Below are 18,805 nucleotides of genomic sequence, written 5' to 3' on the forward strand. Positions count from 1 at the left end.
GAGACCTTTGGAGAAAAGAGAACCACTTGCATGAATATCAAGAGCTCAGATGGAAACCCAGTTCTAAGCAAAGAAGGGAAAGCAGAAAGGTGGAAGGAGTATATAGAGGGTCTATACAAGGGCGATGTACTTGAGGACAATATTATGGAAATGGAAGAGGATGTAGATGAAGATGAAATGGGAGATATGATACTGCGTGAAGAATTTGACAGAGCACTGAAAGACCTGAGTTGAAACAAAGCCCCTGGAGTAGACAACATTCCATTGGAACTACTGACGGCCTTGGGAGAGCCAGTCCTGACAAAACTCTACCATCTGGTGAGCAAGATGTATGAAACCGGCGAAATACCCTCAGACTCCAAGAAGAATATAATAATTCAAATGCCAAGGAAAGCAGGTGTTGACAGATGTGAACATTACCGAACAAACAGTTTAATAAGCCACAGCCGCAAAATACTAACACGAGTTCTTTACAGACAAATGGAGAAACTAGTAGAATCCGACCTCGGGGAAGATCAGTTTGGATTCCGTAGAAATAATGGAACGCGTGAGGCAATACTGACCTTATGACTTATCTTAGAAGAAAGATTAAGGAAAGGCAAACCTACGTTTCTAGCACTTGTAGACTTAGAGACAGCTTTTGACAATGTTGACAGGAATACTCTCTTTCAAATTCTAAAGGTGGCAGGGGTAAAATACAGAGAGCGGAAGGCTATTTACAATTTGTACAGAAACCAGGTGGCAGTTATAAGAGTCGAGGGACATGAAAGGAAAGCAGTGGTTGGGAAGGAAGTAAGACACAGTTGTAGCCTCTCCCCGATGTTATTCAATCTGTATATTGAGCAAGCAGTAAAGGAAACAAAAGAAAATTTCGGAGTAGGTATTAAAGTCCATGAAGAAGAAATAAAAATATTGAGGTTCGTCAATAACATTGTAATTCTGTCAGAGACAGCAAAGGACTTGGAAGAGCAGTTGAACGGAATGGATAGTGTCTTGAAAGGAGGATATAAGATGGACATCAACAAAAGCAAAATGAGGATAATGGAATGTATTCGAATTAAGACAGGCGATGCTGAGGGAATTAGATTAAGAAATGATACACTTACAGTAGTAAAGGAGTTTTGCTATTTGGGGAGCAAAATTTAAGTGTCAGGAAGTCATTTTGAAAGTATTTGTATGGAGTGTAGCCATGTATGGAAGTGAAACACGGACGATAAATAGTTTGGACAAGAAGAGAATAGAAGCTTTCGAAATGTGCTGCTACAGAAGAATGCTGAAGATGAGATGGGTAGATCACATAACTAATGAGGAAGTATTGAATAAGACTGGGGAGAAGAGAAGTTTGTGGCACAACTTGACCAGAAGAAGCGATCGGTTAGTAGGACATGTTCTGAGGCATCAAGGGATCACCAATTTAGTATTGGAGGGCAGCGTGGAGAGTTAAAACCATAGAGGGAGACCAAGAGATGACTACACTACGCAGATTCAGAAGGATGTAGGTTGCAGTGGGTACTGGGAGATGAAGAAGCTTGCACAGGATAGAGTAGAACGGAGAGCTTCATCAAATCAGTCTCAGGACTGAAGACTACAACAACAACAACTAGTAGAAGCCGGCAACATTCTCGAAATAATAACATTTCAAACATTGTATTGTAGATTGCCCTCCTGACAGCTTACCTTAAATTTTTTGAACAATCATGAAGATGATACCAGACAGAAACCCAATGTTAAATTTCCATTCAGTCACCAAGTAAACTATGTATATTTCCAAGCTCGTATCTTCGAATTTCATTCTTAAGGCTTATTTAATCTAGCAAGTTGTTTAACTATATCAAAAATATTTGTCATTTGTAAGTTCAGTTACTTTATAATGTAAAAGGTTCAAATGAGTACAGAGGGAAATTTGCCACCTCCTTTGAGGTGCCACCCCTACACCTGTGCCTAGTGGGCCTATATGTGAATCTTCTGCTGGATTTATGAGATTCAGATGAACAACCTATCACTATGGTTAAAATTGTATTAATTAAGTTATATTACTGTTTTATAATGTCAATCTGTATATAATGTTGTGTGCATAGCACTATTTCTTAACAGATAAAAATTAAAAAGATAAATATATTGTCTAGCTATTATGATGAGAAAATCGAAACAATTATGAGCATCGAGATATAAATTACAAACATGGTACAGATTAATCGTATTACTAATATCCTCCCTTGGAGCTAAGTTTTTTTTTTAAGTTCTTGTCTCCGTTTAACATACTACGGGCCTACTAGTTTCTTCATTACCTTATACATGTCAAATGTTTTTATCCAATAAAAATTTATCAGTTACTTACTTTACTTGTACATAAAATGTCTAGAGTTCTCTAATCTGAATTATATATCAATGTAACTAAAAACAGTCTTTAATACTTTATTAACAATTATGTGCAATTATGCCTATATATTTATGCTGTATACAAGATGATAATCCAGTCAACCACCACAGTATAAGCTGGTGGATGTTAAGTGGCTGTTGTTATGTTTGTACCACTTCTGTGAAGTCCAGCTGGTGGTAAACATGGACTCTAGAAATCAGTATCATACAGTCATATTTTTTCTATATATAGTAATTTTATATTTCTCATGCCAATTTGTGGTGATCTTAATGGAAGTGGAAAGTATATATGCAAAGTGAAATGACTTGCAGCTCTTGATGGACCTTACGCTGTAATATTTTAAAGCATAAGATACATTATAATTCTGTAGGTTGTGTTACAAGACAATTTATCGAGTTATGATTGTAAATCATGTTCCCTATCAACTACTGCTCATTATTTAGAAGATCCAATGATAACACCAGAGTTCTGTCGAAACCGCTTTTTTAGTTGTCTCAGCTTCCGAAGTTTCCTTCAGTTCCCATACACTGCAGACCAACACATACTGCCACTATCAAGAATATATAGTGTGGTCTGATATACTTCTGTATCACAATACTCTGAGTACACATGAACCTGAATCTCAAGCAGGCGGTAGCCAGTTGTGGGTTCAAGTTGTATTGTAATCTCAGTTATATTACTGTGTGTTATTCTACAGTGAATTACTCACAACTCTGTGTATGTATTGTGCTCTCCTCCCACTCACACGACTCATTTACTGAGTGGAGATGTTTTTAGTGGGCACACGACAACAAGGTCTTCAGCGCCCACATAAAAACACATTGAGATGAAATGTCGGTAAAATACGCAAAACAGTAAGATAAAACAGCACAGAAAACAAAGATAACAAAAATTGGCAAACTATGTGTGTAACCGCACAGAAGCATGGAACGAAGTATTGTGTCAATATTAAAAGATTAACTAAACAGGATGAAAGTGATATAAGGAGTTAAAACAACAGAGGAGATGTATGTGGCTGGCTGACTGCAAGAAGGAAAAAGGAGGAACCAGCCACTGTGCAACACACTAAAACCTCCACCCTACAATATTAGGCCAGAGTCCACGCACGTAACAAAACTTTAAAACCTTAGTCACACTTGTCTCATCATCAGCTAAAATAGAGGGCAGATCCTCACCAGTATTTCCTTCCGCTCTTGCATAATGGTATAAAATGTACTCTGTTAAAATATGGTGAATACAGATGTGCACGTCACAAGCATCAGAAAATGGGGGATCCTCTTGTTGGAGTAAAATGTTATGTGTGAGAGGACAGTGCCTGATTTGAGGGTGACTTCATACTGCCTGAGTAACTGCCAGGAGGAACACCATGGCCAGGTTGTTGACTTCCCACACTGCAGCTTACTGGCTGTCACCACCATCCATTCCTCATCCCAAAACTTCCTGTGTGATGCAGAAATGACAGCCTGCAAGGGAATAGGACACTGTGGCACATCCTGTCCTTGGCAGGCCTCCTCAGCAGCTCGATCACCCTGCTCATTTCCCCATATCCCTATATGACCTAGCACCCAGCAGAGTGACATCTGCTTACCATGCTGTTGGTGCAAGTACAGTTGGTCATTATCAGCCATATGAACTCCTAAGCTGGGCACAGGTTCTGCAACGATTGTAAGACACTAAGAAAATCAGAGCAGATGAGAAACCCTCTGCCCCAGATCCAACGCATCTGCTCCAGAGCCTTCAGGATCACACAGAGTGCTGCTGAGAACACAGTATACTTGCCAGGAAGGTGACAGAGCAGCCAAGGAAATTCCCTTGTTTGGAGCCATCAGCATACAATATAGTGAAACTGTGATGCATATCTAAAACATTAAAAAACAGAGACTGAAGTGTAAAATCTGAAGTACAGTCATTTTTTAAAATTGGTCAAGTCTAAAATAAGTCTGGGCCTCCGGAGAAGCCAAGGTGGAAAACTGCTCCAACCACGATGTAGAACTTGAAGACCAGCCACACCCATCTCTAGAAGGCAATATTGTGCACGAATCCCACAGGGCCTCGTTGCCTGTTTCCAGTTACGAAAAATCCTTTCCAGTGGGGGCTGTGTAACGGTATGATAGGTGGGTGTGTATGGTGTGGTCTTTTATATACTTGGCACACCCCTAAGTAGCCATCGCCTGATGTGAAGCTGCGGTTCACGAGCCTCGGCACAGACGCATGGTACGGAGGCTTGTTCTATTCAGAACAGTGGCCAACCGAATCCCTTCATGGTGCACCAAGTCCAGCATTTTTAAATAAGAGGGTCTTGCAGACCCATACACCGTGCACCCATAATCGAGGCCGAGATCATACAAATGCCCTGTAAAACCGGAGCAGACAATTCCTGTCTGTTCTAAATGTAGTGTGTAAAATGCTTAAGTAACCGTTTTTTCTGGCCCTGAAGATGTGGTAACCACAAAAGCTTCAAGTCAAATATGAGGCCCAGAAAACTCACTATGTCTTTGAAAGTAAGGAAAGTGTCCCTCATTCTCAACTTGGGTTGTTGTTGTGGTCTTCAGTCCTGAGACTGGTTTGATGCAGCTCTCCATGCTACTCTATGCTGTGCAAGCTTCTTCATCTCCCAGTACCTACTGCAACCTACATCCTTCTGAATCTGCTTAGTGTATTCATCTCTTGGTCTCCCTCTACAATTTTTACCCTTCACACTGCCCTCCAATACTAAATTGGTGACCAATTGACGCCACAGAACATGTCCTACCAACCGATCCCTTCTTCTAGTCAAGTTGTGCCACAAATTTCTCTCCTCCCCAATTCTATTCAATACCTATCCTCAACTCAGGAAAGTTTAAAATGGAATGAGAACCGTTTAAAAGAACACACGACTTCTCGGTGAAAAACTTAAAGCCACTCTTCTACACCCATTCATCCAAATGTCGAAGAGTTAGTAGCAACTGACATGTTGTTGTTGCAAGGCTTGAGGAAGGGCAAAAACAGAGAAGTCATCCACAAACAAAGAACACTATGGATGTAATGCTATTAACAGCTATTGCAAAGACAGTCACACTATCACTATCTTGAGGGACACAGTCCTCCTGCTCAAAGCAATCAGACAGGACATTACCAACTCAGTATCTAAAATATCATGGTGAGAGGAAGGACTGAATAAAAATAGAAAGGCAACAATGAAAACCATATTTGTGAAGCTGCTCGAGGAAATGGTGCCCCCAAGTAGCATCGTAGACCTTCTCAATGTCAAAAAATATACCTAGAAGGTGATGTCGGCATAGGAAAGCCTGTTGTACAGCCATCTCCAGTAGGACCAGGTTATCAAAGGTGGAGCAGTACTTTATGAACCCACAGTGAAAGTGACTAAGGGGGCGTCTGGATTCTAAGACTGAGACTGAGACTGAGACACAGCGGCAGTTGACCATCCACTCCAAGGTCTTTCCCACAACGCTAGTGAGGGCAACACTACAGTTAACTACTCAGGGATATGTGGTCTTTCTCAGGTTTTAAAAGAGGAATTAAAATTGCCTCATGCCATTAGTTGGGAAAGTGACCCAATGCCAAAATGGTATTAAAAAGTGCAGCATACTATGGTGGATTCTGTTGTGACCAGGGGACGTAAGCTGCAGACATTGCAGAAACCAGATCCCACATGGAAAATGGACAGTTGTAATCTTCATCAGTGGTGGACCAGAAGTCCATACTATGCCTCTCAGCAACCACTCTATGGCGCTGGAAACCAGAATCCTGACAGGCAGTTGCAGTAACTATGGCAAAACAGTCATGGGGCACCTCCCTCCACCCCCACAATTTCTCCTGATGGTCTCCTACACAACACAACTCTTTGTGGAACAATTAATGGTGTTCACAAACTGTTGACACAACCTGTTCTTGCTCTTTCAAATAATTCAGTGACACTTTGCCCTCACCACGCAAAAGGCTATGAAACCATGAACCTATGTGGAGCCGCAAACCTAATCCTGATTGCACAGCAGCATTTTGTCACTCCACTTCTGTTGTCCCATGGTCTGTGGAATGGTTGCTGCAGTGGAGTGGTGGATCATTTTGTTATTTTGATCCACTCATGCCTCAATATTGGCACAATGTTCAAACTGAGCCAACTAGCCATAAAGTATCCAGTCTGCTGTACCCAGGGTGCATCACGGCAATTTCCTTACGGGTTACACTCGATCTGGCAGACAAATCCAGATAAGAAAGTGATCACTTCCATGCAAGTCGTCCACCACTTCCCAATTTGCAATGTGAGCAACATATGGAGTACTAAGTGAGAGATCAATGGCAGCGAATGACCCAGCTACTATGCATAAATGTGTGTTCTTTCCCGTATTTAGCGAGTAATTGCATGAGAAGACGAGAAGCCTCTGAATTGCTCTACAACTGGGGCAGGTAGTTGCAGAGCCCCAAAGCACATTGTGTGCATTAAAATCACCACAGTGGTGGGGGAGCTGTATGATAAGGTTGGCTGGGGCCTCATCATTGAGCACATCATGTGGGGGTAAGTGTCGGGAACAAATCATCAATGGATGACACACCTGCACTGGTATGGCAACGGCTTGTAAAGTCGCTGTAAGGGAGTGTGGTGAGGAGTGGTAGTCAGTACTGACGAAAATACCCATGCCTTCTCTAGCTCTCTCTCCACTCACGTTGTCCTTTTTGGGTAGGATATAGCCTCGTAGTTCTGGGGTATACGATTCATGGAAATTAGTCTCTTGGAGAGATGGACAGAGTGGCCTACCCTGAGATAAGAGACAGAGTTCCTCCACATGCATCGTGAATTGTTTATTGTTATTGCAGTGTTCCTACATACAAATGGTTCAGTTCATTTTCCTTCCTTTTTTCTGTCATTGGAATGCAAACCCACTACGCGAGAACTGATTTGATAGATTGATTTCTATACCTTCGTTAACAGGTGAATAACTGATAAAAAAGGGGAGCACTACACAAAGGAACCAGCTACTGGGGTAACAGGGTACATAGCGGGTGGCTAGGCAGTAGTTTGAATCACTCTTATGAACACTTGCCAATCCACATGCAGAAAGTGAAGTCAAACTGCATGCAGAGTAAAAACACTATGACTGTTAAAATATTATCACTAAATTGTCAAAGTATTTGTAACAAAGTTATCGAATTTACTGCCCTCCAGGAAATTTGTCATACTCATTTTTATCTCAGGACCAAGACCTGCCTGAAACTGAAGTCAAATGCTTGGAAATATTTAGGAAATCATCGACTGTATGCCTGAAAGACAGATTAGATGCCAAAGAAGGAGCAGCAGGAGTGTTTATTACAGTCGACAAAAATGTTGTCTCTACTGAGGTCATAATTGCAGGAGATAGTGAAGTTATCTGTATGCATATTACAGTTCTAGGGAAAATCAAGTTAATTAAGGAAGGGCAAATGGAACGGGGAAGAGGACGGGTGAAAGAGGATTAGGAAGAAGGATGAGGGGAAGAAATGCTGAAATGAATCGAAGGCTCTGCTCATTGAATGAGGACTGTGACATGACGTTGACAAGAAGACCAAATGCGAATGTAGGCTGTACTGTAAAGACCTGGCTGAAACTGAAGTCAAATGCTTGGAAATATTTAGGAAATCATCGAATGTATGCCTGAAAGACAGATTAGATGCCAAAGAAGGAGCAGGAGGAGTGTTTATTACAGTCGACAAAAATGTTGTCTCTACTGAAGTCATATTTGCAGAAGACAGTGAGACAGTGAAGTTATCTGTATGCATATTACAGTTCTAGGTAAAATCAAGTTAATTGTTGAACATTTTTACCCACCATTCAATTACAGCCTGACATTTTATAGAGTCATTCAAAGAAAGTCTACTCTCACATAGAGAGGCCTTGACATTGGGATCATGGGTAAGTTTGTACTCCTTTAGCAGACCATAACACAACATAATGAGCAAATAGTAATACTGTCACAATTCTGAGAAAATCGCAAGAGCTGTTTCATTCACCTTTTATGTGGCTTACGTATCTGTGTGCAGGTGGCAGGCATTTAAGTTCATGGTGGTTAACTGGTTTGTATTCGAGCATTGTAAGATGAGCATGTGTGAGGTGACAGTTCACTCCTGCTCAAACTTAATTTTCATAGTAGGAGTGTAAATTCTGTGATATTTAAAAAAAATTGCATCTACACTATTTGTTCTTGCTACATTAGCAACATCTCACCACTACACAGGTTAACTGCCAGATGGGGCCAGAGTCTGTGTTTGCAGCTCAAAGTATTGATGTGCCTTACCAGATTGGAAGTATAAGGGATTTTGTAAATCATGACAGATAAGCTCTATGTGTTTCAGTGTTTACTTTTCGACAGTCTTTTTTTAAAAATTGTATTACCTTTCAAATGTCATAAATTAAATAAAATGACCAGTAATGAAAAAAATAAAAATTAAAAATTAAGTCTGAGTGGGAATCGAACCATTGCCTCGCACATGTTTGTAAGAAGAAGCTCAAACGCTAAACACTTAACCACCATGAACTCCAAAGTCCAGCACCTACACACAGATACATACGCCACGTAACAGATGTGTAAAATTTCTCTTGTGATTTTCTTGGAAATGCCACCTTCTTTCCTCCACATTATACTGTTTTAATGGTCTACTAAATTTGTATAGCATTTCAAGCGAATCTGTGATCCTAAAGTCGTGACGTCCCCCTGTCAGTAGCAACTAAACACCTATATCATCAAACGATAGCTGGAGGGGACTAGTCTTCTGAGTAGAGACTGGGACATCCATGGATTTTCTGCAGAGGGTATAGACAGGCAGTCTTGTAAAGTACTTATGAACACATCTTCAAAAAATTATCTTCAGCAACTAGTTTGACAGCTCACAAGCTTTCAAAATATTTTAGACATTGTAGGTACTAACAGGCCTAACCATATCAACAGTGTAAGTAAAGAGGCAGGGATAGTGACCATGATATTATCACAGCAATGATGATTACCACAATTAATAAATCCATCAAACAACACCTGGTGAGCATATTTGCAAGAAAGAGCATGAAAGCAGTTGTTAGTGTCCCACTTCCACAATGAATGGACACCATTTAGTTCCGGTCTGATTAGTTTAGAGCAATTATGGGCAGAAGTAAAATGGGCTGTAAATGACACTCTGGAGAAGCCTGTGTCAGATAAGTGGATTGTGGATAGAAAACATACACTGTAGCTTAGTAATAATATTCAGGATATGGTGAGAAAGAAAAGACTGCTGCATTCTTGGTTCAAAAGAGAATGTGTAATGACAACAGGGATGAGTCAGTAGAGATTTGTGCGCTTGTAAAATGAACAATGCATGAAAGATATATCAGCTACCATTCTTAAAAGATTTTGCCGAGAACCCAAGAAAATTCTGGTCCTAAAAAACTCTATCTAGTCGTTATTTGACCAATTTGGTGTGACAGTAGAAGATAGCTGAAATTTTAAATTTGGTTTAAGAAATTTTTCATATGTATCATACAAACATACCATTGTTTGACCATCTCACAGAACCACATATGGAGGACATAGTAACAGGCATCGAGAAACCAGTGCCAGAATTGACAAGCAAGAATTGACAATCAATATGCTGCCAGGTCTAGGTGGAATCCCAAAGAGTACTCTAGGGCACTGGTATCTTGCTTAGCTTGCACTTATCATGAATCTCTTGTCCATGGCAATATCACTAGTGACTGGGAAAAAGTGTGGGTGACTCTAATATATAAGTATAATACAAGATAGGACCACAATATTACAGACCAATATTCTTAACATTGATTTGCTGTTGAATTCTTAAGTATATTATATGCTGGAATACAATCGATTACTTTGAGGGAGACAATCTTATATCCACAAACCGTAATGGATTAAGAAAGTATTGCTTCTGCTTAGCTGAACTTGCCCTTTTCTCACATATATTGCAAACCACAAATGAAAGGTAACAGGCAGATTCCATATAATTTGATTTTAAAACACATTTCACGTGGTACCCCACTGCAGACTGGTAACAAAAGTACACAAACAGCTTGAAGATTTCTTAAATAATAGAACCCAGTGTGTTGTCCTCAGCTGCAAGTGTTCTTCAGAATGAAGAGTATCATCACTGATGGACGGGATGAGAAGCAATCTGCGGCTTTTAGCTGATGATGCTGTGATGTATGGAATGGTGTTTTTGTTGAGTGACTGTTAGGTGATAGAAGATAACTAAGACAAAATGTCTAGTTGATTTGATGAATGGCAGCTAGCTTTAAATGTAGAAAAATGTAAGTTAATGCAATGAGTACGAAAAACAACACTGTAGTGTCAAATATAGCAATTGTAGTGTGGTGCTTGATGCAGCCACTTCAATTAAATATCTAGGCATAACGTTGCAAAGTGATAAGAAATGGAACAAGCATGTCATGAGTGTAGCAGCGAAGGGGAACTGTTGACTTCAGTTTATTGGGAGACTTTTTGGGGAGTGTGGTTCATCTGTAAAGGAAACAACATATACAACACTAGTGTGACCGATTCTTGAGTACCGATCAAGAGTTTGGAATCTCCACCATGATAGAATAAACAAAGACATCGGAGCATTTCAGAGGCCGGGTGTTAGATTTGTTACCAGTAGGTTTGATCCATGCACAAGTAGGATGATACAAAGAGGTCATCAAATTCTAGTTTGGTGAATAATTTGGAATTATAACAGGAAGGTACTTTGGGAACTTAAAGGAGAATCCCAAGGGGGAAGGCAAAATTCTTTTCAAGGAACACTACTGAGAAAAAGTGGAGGAATGATATTTGAAGATGTGTGTGTGTGTGTGTGTGTGTGTGTGTGTGTGTGTGTGTGTGTGTGTGTGTTTGAGGTTTACAGGCGCTAAACAGCGTGGTCATCAGCGCCCAAACGCATAGAAACAGGAACACAAGCGGTGAAGGGACGAAGACGGACGCCGAACAAGGAGAATGGCTAAAAGACACAGGCCTGACGCAGTTCCAAATGCGCACATACACAGGCAATACAAGAGGAGAAGAAACACACTAAAAAAGGAAAAGAAACACAAGGAAAAGAGAACAGATACCGAAGGGAAACAAGGAGGTAATCGTGACTGGCGGACCTCTTACCTAAAACCTGGGTGAGCCAGTCACCCAGCAGCACATTAAAACCTTCTCCCTAAAATCCAAGGCAACAGATTGGACAGGACACAAAACCGTAAGACCTTAACCACAGTCGCTGCGTCGTCTTGCAAAATAGAGGGCAAATCCGGTGGCAAGGAAACCACCGCCCTCTGGTCAGAGAATAAAAGACAGTCAAGTAAAATGTGGCGGACAGTAATCTGGACGCCACAAGCACTGCAGATTGGGGGGTCCTCCCGCCGGAGTAAAAAACCATGCGTGAAGGGACTGTGTCCAATGCGGAGGCGAGTGAGGAGAACCTCATCCCGCCTGTATGACTGGTAGGACGTACGCCATGGTCGCGTAGTGGCCTTTACCAGACGCAGCTTATTGTCAGAAACTGCCAACCACTCCTCTTCCCATTGATGCATAACACAAAAACGCAAAAGGGAGGTTACAGCATGGAGGGGGACGGCACATTCAACAACGTGAGGGAGGGAACATGCATCTTTGGCAGCCACATCCGCCAGTTCGTTTCCCCTAATACCCACGTGCCCCGGCACCCAGCACAAAGAAACCTCCTTCCCCTGCCGTTGCAGGTGGAGTAGGGCATCATGGATGTTCTGGACAACCGTATCCGCTGGGTACAAGTGTTGCATGGTCTGAAGGACACTCAGGGAGTCAGAAAAGATGAGGAACTTAAGACTGGTAACACATCTCATCTGCTCCAATGCCCGCAAGATTGCAAACAATTCGGCATCGAGGATGGTAAACGCCGCAGGAAGCCGTAACTTGACGACTCGATCAGGGAAAACAACAGCACAACCAACAGAGTCCCCCTGTTTAGAGCCATCTGTGAATACAGGTACATGGTCCGGATGCTGGTTTAAAATATCATAAAATAAGGAGGTAAAAACAAACGCCGGAGTGCAGTTCCTCCGGTTCTCCGACAAGTCTAGAAGGATGCTGGGCCTCTGGAGCAACCAGGGAGGCAGACGAGTAAAACCTTGTCGTTGGGGGGCCACACGCTCCACACCAAGGGACTCAAGCAAATGCTTGGCACGAATCCGAAATGGTCTTGTTGCCCTGGGACGACTGGAAAAGAGACGTTCCATAGGCGGTCGGGCAACGGTAGGGTACGCAGGGGAGGTAGGACAGGCAAGGAAATGACACACCTGTCGCACCATGAGGAGTTTCCGCCGGATGGCGAGTGGCGGTTCCCTGCCTCAGCACACAGGCTGGGGATGGGACTGGTACGGAAGGCACCAGTGGCCAGCCTGATACCCTCATGGTGTACTGCGTCAAGGATCTTCAGATACGAAGGCCTTGCTGACCCATACACGGTGCAGGCATAGTCAAGACGCGATCGGACGAAAGCCCTATAAAACTGCAGCAGACGCGCCCGATCTGCTCCCCAGGACCGATGGCTCAGACACTTCAAAATATTCAGTGCCTTCAGGGCCCGCACCTTGAGGTCTTTAAGGTGAGGCAACCACGACAACTTGGAATCAAAAGTGAGGCCCAGGAACCTCACAGTGTCTCTAAAAGGAAGAACGGTGTCCCTCAGACGCAATTCAGGGGAGGTAAAAAGACGCCGAGAACGATTAAAATGAACACACACAGATTTGTCTGCAGAAAAGGTAAAACCCGTCTTTGCAGTCCATGCCTCTAAGCGCTTTATTGTAAGCTGTAATTGCCGACTAGCACTGACAAGACTGGAGGAAGAACAGAAAACAGCAAAATCGTCCACAAACAAGGAGCATTGGGCAGGACTCCGGATAGTGGACGTGATACTGTTAATAGCAACGGCAAAGAGGGTGACACTTAAAACGCTGCCCTGAGGAACACCATTCTCCTGCACGTACAAATCCGATAGCACATTACCAACCTGATACCGAAAGAGGCGGTGAGAAAGAAAGGACCGAATGAAGATGGGGAGACGGCCACGAAAGCCCCACTCATGGAGTTGATTGAGGATAAGGCGGCGCCAAGTAGTGTCATACGCCTTATTAATGTCAAAGAAGACCCCTAGACAATGCTGGTTACGTAGAAAGGCCTGCTGGATGGCGGCCTCAAGCAGGGTCAAGTTGTCTATAGTGGAACGACATCTCCGAAAGCCACACTGAGAGGGGCTAAGGAGCTGCCTGGTCTCGAGCAGCCAAACCAGGCGGCGGTTGACTATGCGTTCCAACGTCTTCCCAACACAGCTCGTCAAGGCAATACTCCGATAACTACTGGGATGTGTTCGGTCCTTCCCTGGTTTGAGGAGGGGAATCAAAATTGCCTCCCTCCACGAGTCAGGGTACGTGCCAGATAACCATATCATATTGAAACAGTTCAGGAGAACTTCCTTGGATGGCAGCAACAGGTGCCGCAGCATGCTGTACCGGATTTGATCATGACCAGGCGCAGTATCATGAGCCACAGACAGCGCAGAATCCAGTTCCCACATTGTGAAGGGGCAGTTATAGGGTTCAGAATTTAGAGACCGGAAGTCCAAGTGACCCCTTTCGATGGCAGTGCGGTAGCGGCAGAAATCTGGATCACAGTTAATAGTGGCGGTAGATTCCGCAAAATGCATGGCCACTGTCTGGGCAATGTCTCTCGGCACCGTGAGGAGACATCCCTGATGCAGCAATGCCGTGACAGGTAGCTGGCTGAGTTTCCCGGAAATCCTCCTGATGGCTTCCCATACTTTCGTAGAACTAGTGGAGCGAGAGATGGAATTCAAGAACGATTGCCATGACCGTCGTTTGCTCTCTTTAATCACTCGACGCGCTCTGGCCCTTGCCACCCGAAAGGCCGCAAGATTGTCAGCTGAGGGACGGCACTTGAAGCGGCGCAGTGCTGCACGGCGGGCGCGGATGGCTTAGTGGCACTCAGTGGTCCACCAAGGGACAGGACGCCTCTTGGGATGACCGGATGACCGTGGGATTGACAATTCAGCAGCATGTGAGATCACGGCTGCAACATGGTCTACCCATACGTGGACGCTGGCACGGTGTTCCAAAACAGCCAGTTGGCTGAAAAGTGTCCAGTCAGCTCTGCAAAGGTGCCACCGGGGTGGCACTGGTAATGCCACAGCCTCATCCAAGAGGCGAATCCAGAGGGGGAAGTGGTCACTAGAATGGAGGTCAGCTGCAGCCTCCCACACAGCAGAATCCGCGAGTGCTGGAGAGCAAAAGGAAAGGTCAATAGCCGATGACGATCCGGAAGCAGTACAGAAACGAGTGGGAGCACCAGAGTTGAGGAGGCACAGTTCTTCAGACATCATGACGCTTTCCAGAATGCGACCCCTGGGGCAACTAGTCGGAGAGCCCCATAAGACATTATGAGTGTTGAAGTCCCCCAGAAGAAGAAATGGGCCGGGGAGTTGGCTAATAAGGTCCGTGAGAGCCTCAGAGGTTATCGCATCTGGAGGTGGTAAATAAACAGAACAGACTGTGGGCCTCCGACCCACAAGAATGTCAACTGCAACTGCTTGCACGTCGGTGACGAGAGGGAGCTCAGATGAGGGGTGCACGTCACGGACAAAAACCGCAACACCACCCTTTGCCCTTTGCCCCGTCAGATCATCTTTTCGATATACGGTATAGCCGCGTAAAGAAGGAGAATCAGTGGCCCGAAAATGTGTCTCTTGGAGACATAAGCACAAGGGGCACTCTCGTATAAGGAGTTGTAATTCGGCCACATGCGTCCTGAAACCATTCAGGTTCCACTGTAATATGGGAGCCAGTGATCAGGGTGGCTGCCTCTGTGCTTTGGAGGAGAGACCGTACTGGCCGGAGATTTATTCCTGGGGCGAGAAGATCGCCCCCGGTCGACATCAATGTCCATAAGACCCGATGACGACCCACGGGAGATGTCAGACAGTACGATGGCATCATCATCGGACTGACGCTGACTAGTCTCCTTAGGTGGCAGAACCTTCATCTTCTGAGTCTTTGTCTTGGGGGGCTTGGAATGCAGAGCCTTGTCAACAGTTGGAGGTTGACTCGCCTGGGCAGAAGGCGCCATATGGGGGGAGGCTGGAAGTACCTCAATGTCAGCAACCACGGCCTTGTCCGATGTAGCGGGGAGAGCCGCAGATTGCAAAACAACCGCAGCAGCACAAGTGCACTGGCAAGCACAGGTTTTAGTGCTAACACTAGCAACCTCCGTTTGTGTAGCAACAGTGGCCAGTTGTACCGGTTTTTTGAGAGCGGAAGCGAAAGATGTTGAAAACACAGGAGGTTGCATGGCCTTAAAGAGCTTCTTGGCCTCACCATAGGGGATGCGCTTAGATGTTTTAATCTCCTGTACCTTCCGTTCTTCGAGATAAATGGGGCAGATCCGGCTCCAGACAGGGTGACTCCCAGAGCAATTCACGCACTTCACAGGCGATGAACAATCGGCTCTGTCATGGGCAGGCCGACCACATTTACCACAAGTGGCTATCCCATTGCACCCCAACGTAGTATGCCCAAAGCACTGACATTTAAAACAGCGCATTGGGTTGGGGAAATATGGCCGTTTGGGCAAACGTAAGAACCCCGCTTTAACATGCTCTGGGAGTCTCGGGCAACTGAATGTGAGAATAAACGAGTCAGATTTGACGAGGTCCCCATTGACTCGTTTCATAATGTGCTGCACGTCAACAATTCCTTCGTCAGCCCACTCAGATTTTAGCACGTCTATGGGGATATCCACCAAGTCCCTACACGTCACAACACCCTTACTATAATTCAAAGTGGAGTGGAGCTCGGTCTCGACAGCGTCCTCTCCTAGACAATTTGCTTTCCGAAGGGCAGCAACTTGACGGGAACTAGAAGTTTCAACTAACAGAGTCCCATTGCGCAGTCGCTTTACAGATTTCAGTGTTCCTGCAATTCCCTCAAGACCCTTCTGGATGTAAAAGGGAGAAACCCTCTCAAAGCTACCCTCCTTCCTTTTAATAATCAAAAACACATTCTGATTATCAGCATGTGCTCCGTTACGACATTCTGTTAAATCTCTAGCAACACCAGGTGCTGGAGAACTCGCAGCGCGTAGCCGCTTTTTCGATGGGGTGTGTTTTCCTACCAGCGGCCCACCCAAGCCACTGGTAGGGGGAAATGTAGAGGTCGAAGGGTCCATTGCGGTCCCACGAGCAGCTAGGGAACTAAAAGTCCGCTCAGACAGAGCCCCGCGTGCCTGAGTAAGCCTTATACAACTGGGGTGCGGCAGGTGCCCCAGAGGTTGCCCGCTTGCGACTGTTCCACCCTAACAGCCATGCATCTTCTAGGCGCGGAGCACACCGAAAGACTGAGGGGTTTTTATAGAGGTTGGCCTTCCTCGCAATCCAGGCGGTCAAGCCAAGATTACCATTCCCCGCAGCACACAACATTTCACCGCCGCGCCGTACGGTGGTCGCTGAAGCATGTTCGGGGGTTACGGTGACAGGACACTGGCGGCGCAGACCAGTCCCCAGCTCAGGACCCCGGGGTCGCCAAGCCCGTACTCAGCAAGTGAATGCTGAGCCCCTGGGGGATATTCGAAGATGATTGGTGAACAATTATACTGCCACCACCTTACATTTTACAGAAGGACCATGAAGATAAGAGAAATTAGGGCTCACATGGAGGCATATAGTCAGTCATTTCTACCTCAGACTATTGTCTACAAGTGTGCGAGGTATCTTCAGCCAACATATGATGGCTTTCAGACTATGTATATAGACGGAGACGATTTTTTTCTATGGCTCAGTAAAAGAAGCAGCCTGCAGGCCCACACCCTTTACACTGAAAAATATCAGTTTGTTGGAAAACAAACCATTATGCCATTACAACAAATTGTCTATTTTGTTATGGTCAGAAGTTCACTGGCACCCCAAATAGTAAATAGTGGACAGCCTCAGTCATTTTGCACACCTGAGATGATGGAGTGGGCATCACATTTAGTGGACAAAAATCTTGGATCACTGTGTGATGATCAGCAGCAACAAAACACAGAATACATCAATCATTCGCTTCTCTAAGTGGTACATACTAAACAAATTCTGTGTGTAGACAGATTTCAGAGCAAAGATTTAATCTGGATCCTACACCAAATGTTTCCAATTCCATCTGCAGAGCAGTAAGTCATGTGATTTGTCTCAAGAGGCCACATATAGTTACAAGTGCAAGGATTATGGCAGCAGTTGCTAATGTGATTTCACTCTATGCCACAAAAGTCCCGAGAGTGGACTAAAGTAAAAGGCTAGAAGGATGCACTGTCATTGCAGACTGATGAAATCAAATAGTGGTCACATCATAAAAAAAAAGTTTAAACCATTCTCTAAACAACACAAATAAAGGAACCACACAAGATGACTGGCCACAAAATGTACCAAATGCAACCCTGTTGACTTCAAGACTTAAGTAAGGTACTTAAAAGTGACAACCACTTAAAAGGCATTACAGCTTTTAGTCTTAAAATAATATCACAGGAACTAGAGAAAATCGTCCCACATTTAAAAAAAAAAGATAAAAAAAAATAAAGCTTCACACACACTGAAAATGGATGAAAGTTACTGAAAAATGTTTGGCTAACTAAAGAGCTGAAGATATCTGGTAATTTACTCTTTCTCCTTTCTTGATAAAATTACTTATTGTTTCTGAAATATCCTCCAAAAGTTAACAAACATAATTGCTCATATTAATGTTACTCACTGGCTGTTCACTGTTTTCAGTTTCATCATGACTGTTTTCAGTTTCATCATGACTGATTTCAGTTTCTTCATAGGCAGGACTTTCATGTTCTTCTGGAACATTCTCCTGTAAGAAAAATATAACTGAAGACAAATTACAAAGAACAAATTGCAAACAAAGCATACACTACAAGACAGAAGGCAAAAAGTTCTAGATCTATGGATGGGGGAGTCTAGCCTGTATTCAAAGGAGAATTTCATTTTTTGTTCTATATGACTGAAGCTTCAACAAATTTAATATTCTTGGATGGAAATTGACAATTAAGCCTGTCTTAATTGCTCTATACATGCATGATCTTGTTGGTAGGGGACTTAAGCTTTCTCTCTTTTTTCCTCTACAAACTTGATGCTTTTTTATAAGCTGCCTTTACAGGACAGAAAAATGGCATTTTATCAGAAATTCTGATAAAAATGGAAAGACACTCTTGTTCACCACTCATTCTATAAATTTATTTCACCCAGTAAACTATTTTTAGAGCATTGTTTGTACATGTGATATAATTACAGTAGTTATCAAATGAGAATACAGGATCAATACAATTGAAGCAAATAATAACATAAATACTTTAGGAGCAAAGGAGATTACTCAAAGAAAAGCAGAAACTTCGAATCGAAAACAGG

The 18,805-nt window shown here is 43.6% G+C and overlaps 1 protein-coding gene across 3 annotated transcripts in view; it reads right to left on the reverse strand.

Moving 5' to 3' along the window:
* Positions 1–18,805, reverse strand: part of LOC126292064 (uncharacterized) — a 305,572-nt gene that overhangs the window by 245,071 nt on the left and 41,696 nt on the right. For all 3 annotated transcript variants that reach the window (XM_049985869.1, XM_049985868.1, XM_049985870.1), the window contains exon 3: positions 18,147–18,251. In XM_049985869.1, coding sequence (XP_049841826.1) covers positions 18,147–18,251 — 105 coding nt within the window. The remainder of the gene's footprint in view (positions 1–18,146; positions 18,252–18,805) is intronic.

Source organism: Schistocerca gregaria, chromosome 9, assembly GCF_023897955.1.
Source record: "Schistocerca gregaria isolate iqSchGreg1 chromosome 9, iqSchGreg1.2, whole genome shotgun sequence".
NCBI lineage: Eukaryota > Metazoa > Arthropoda > Insecta > Orthoptera > Acrididae > Schistocerca > Schistocerca gregaria.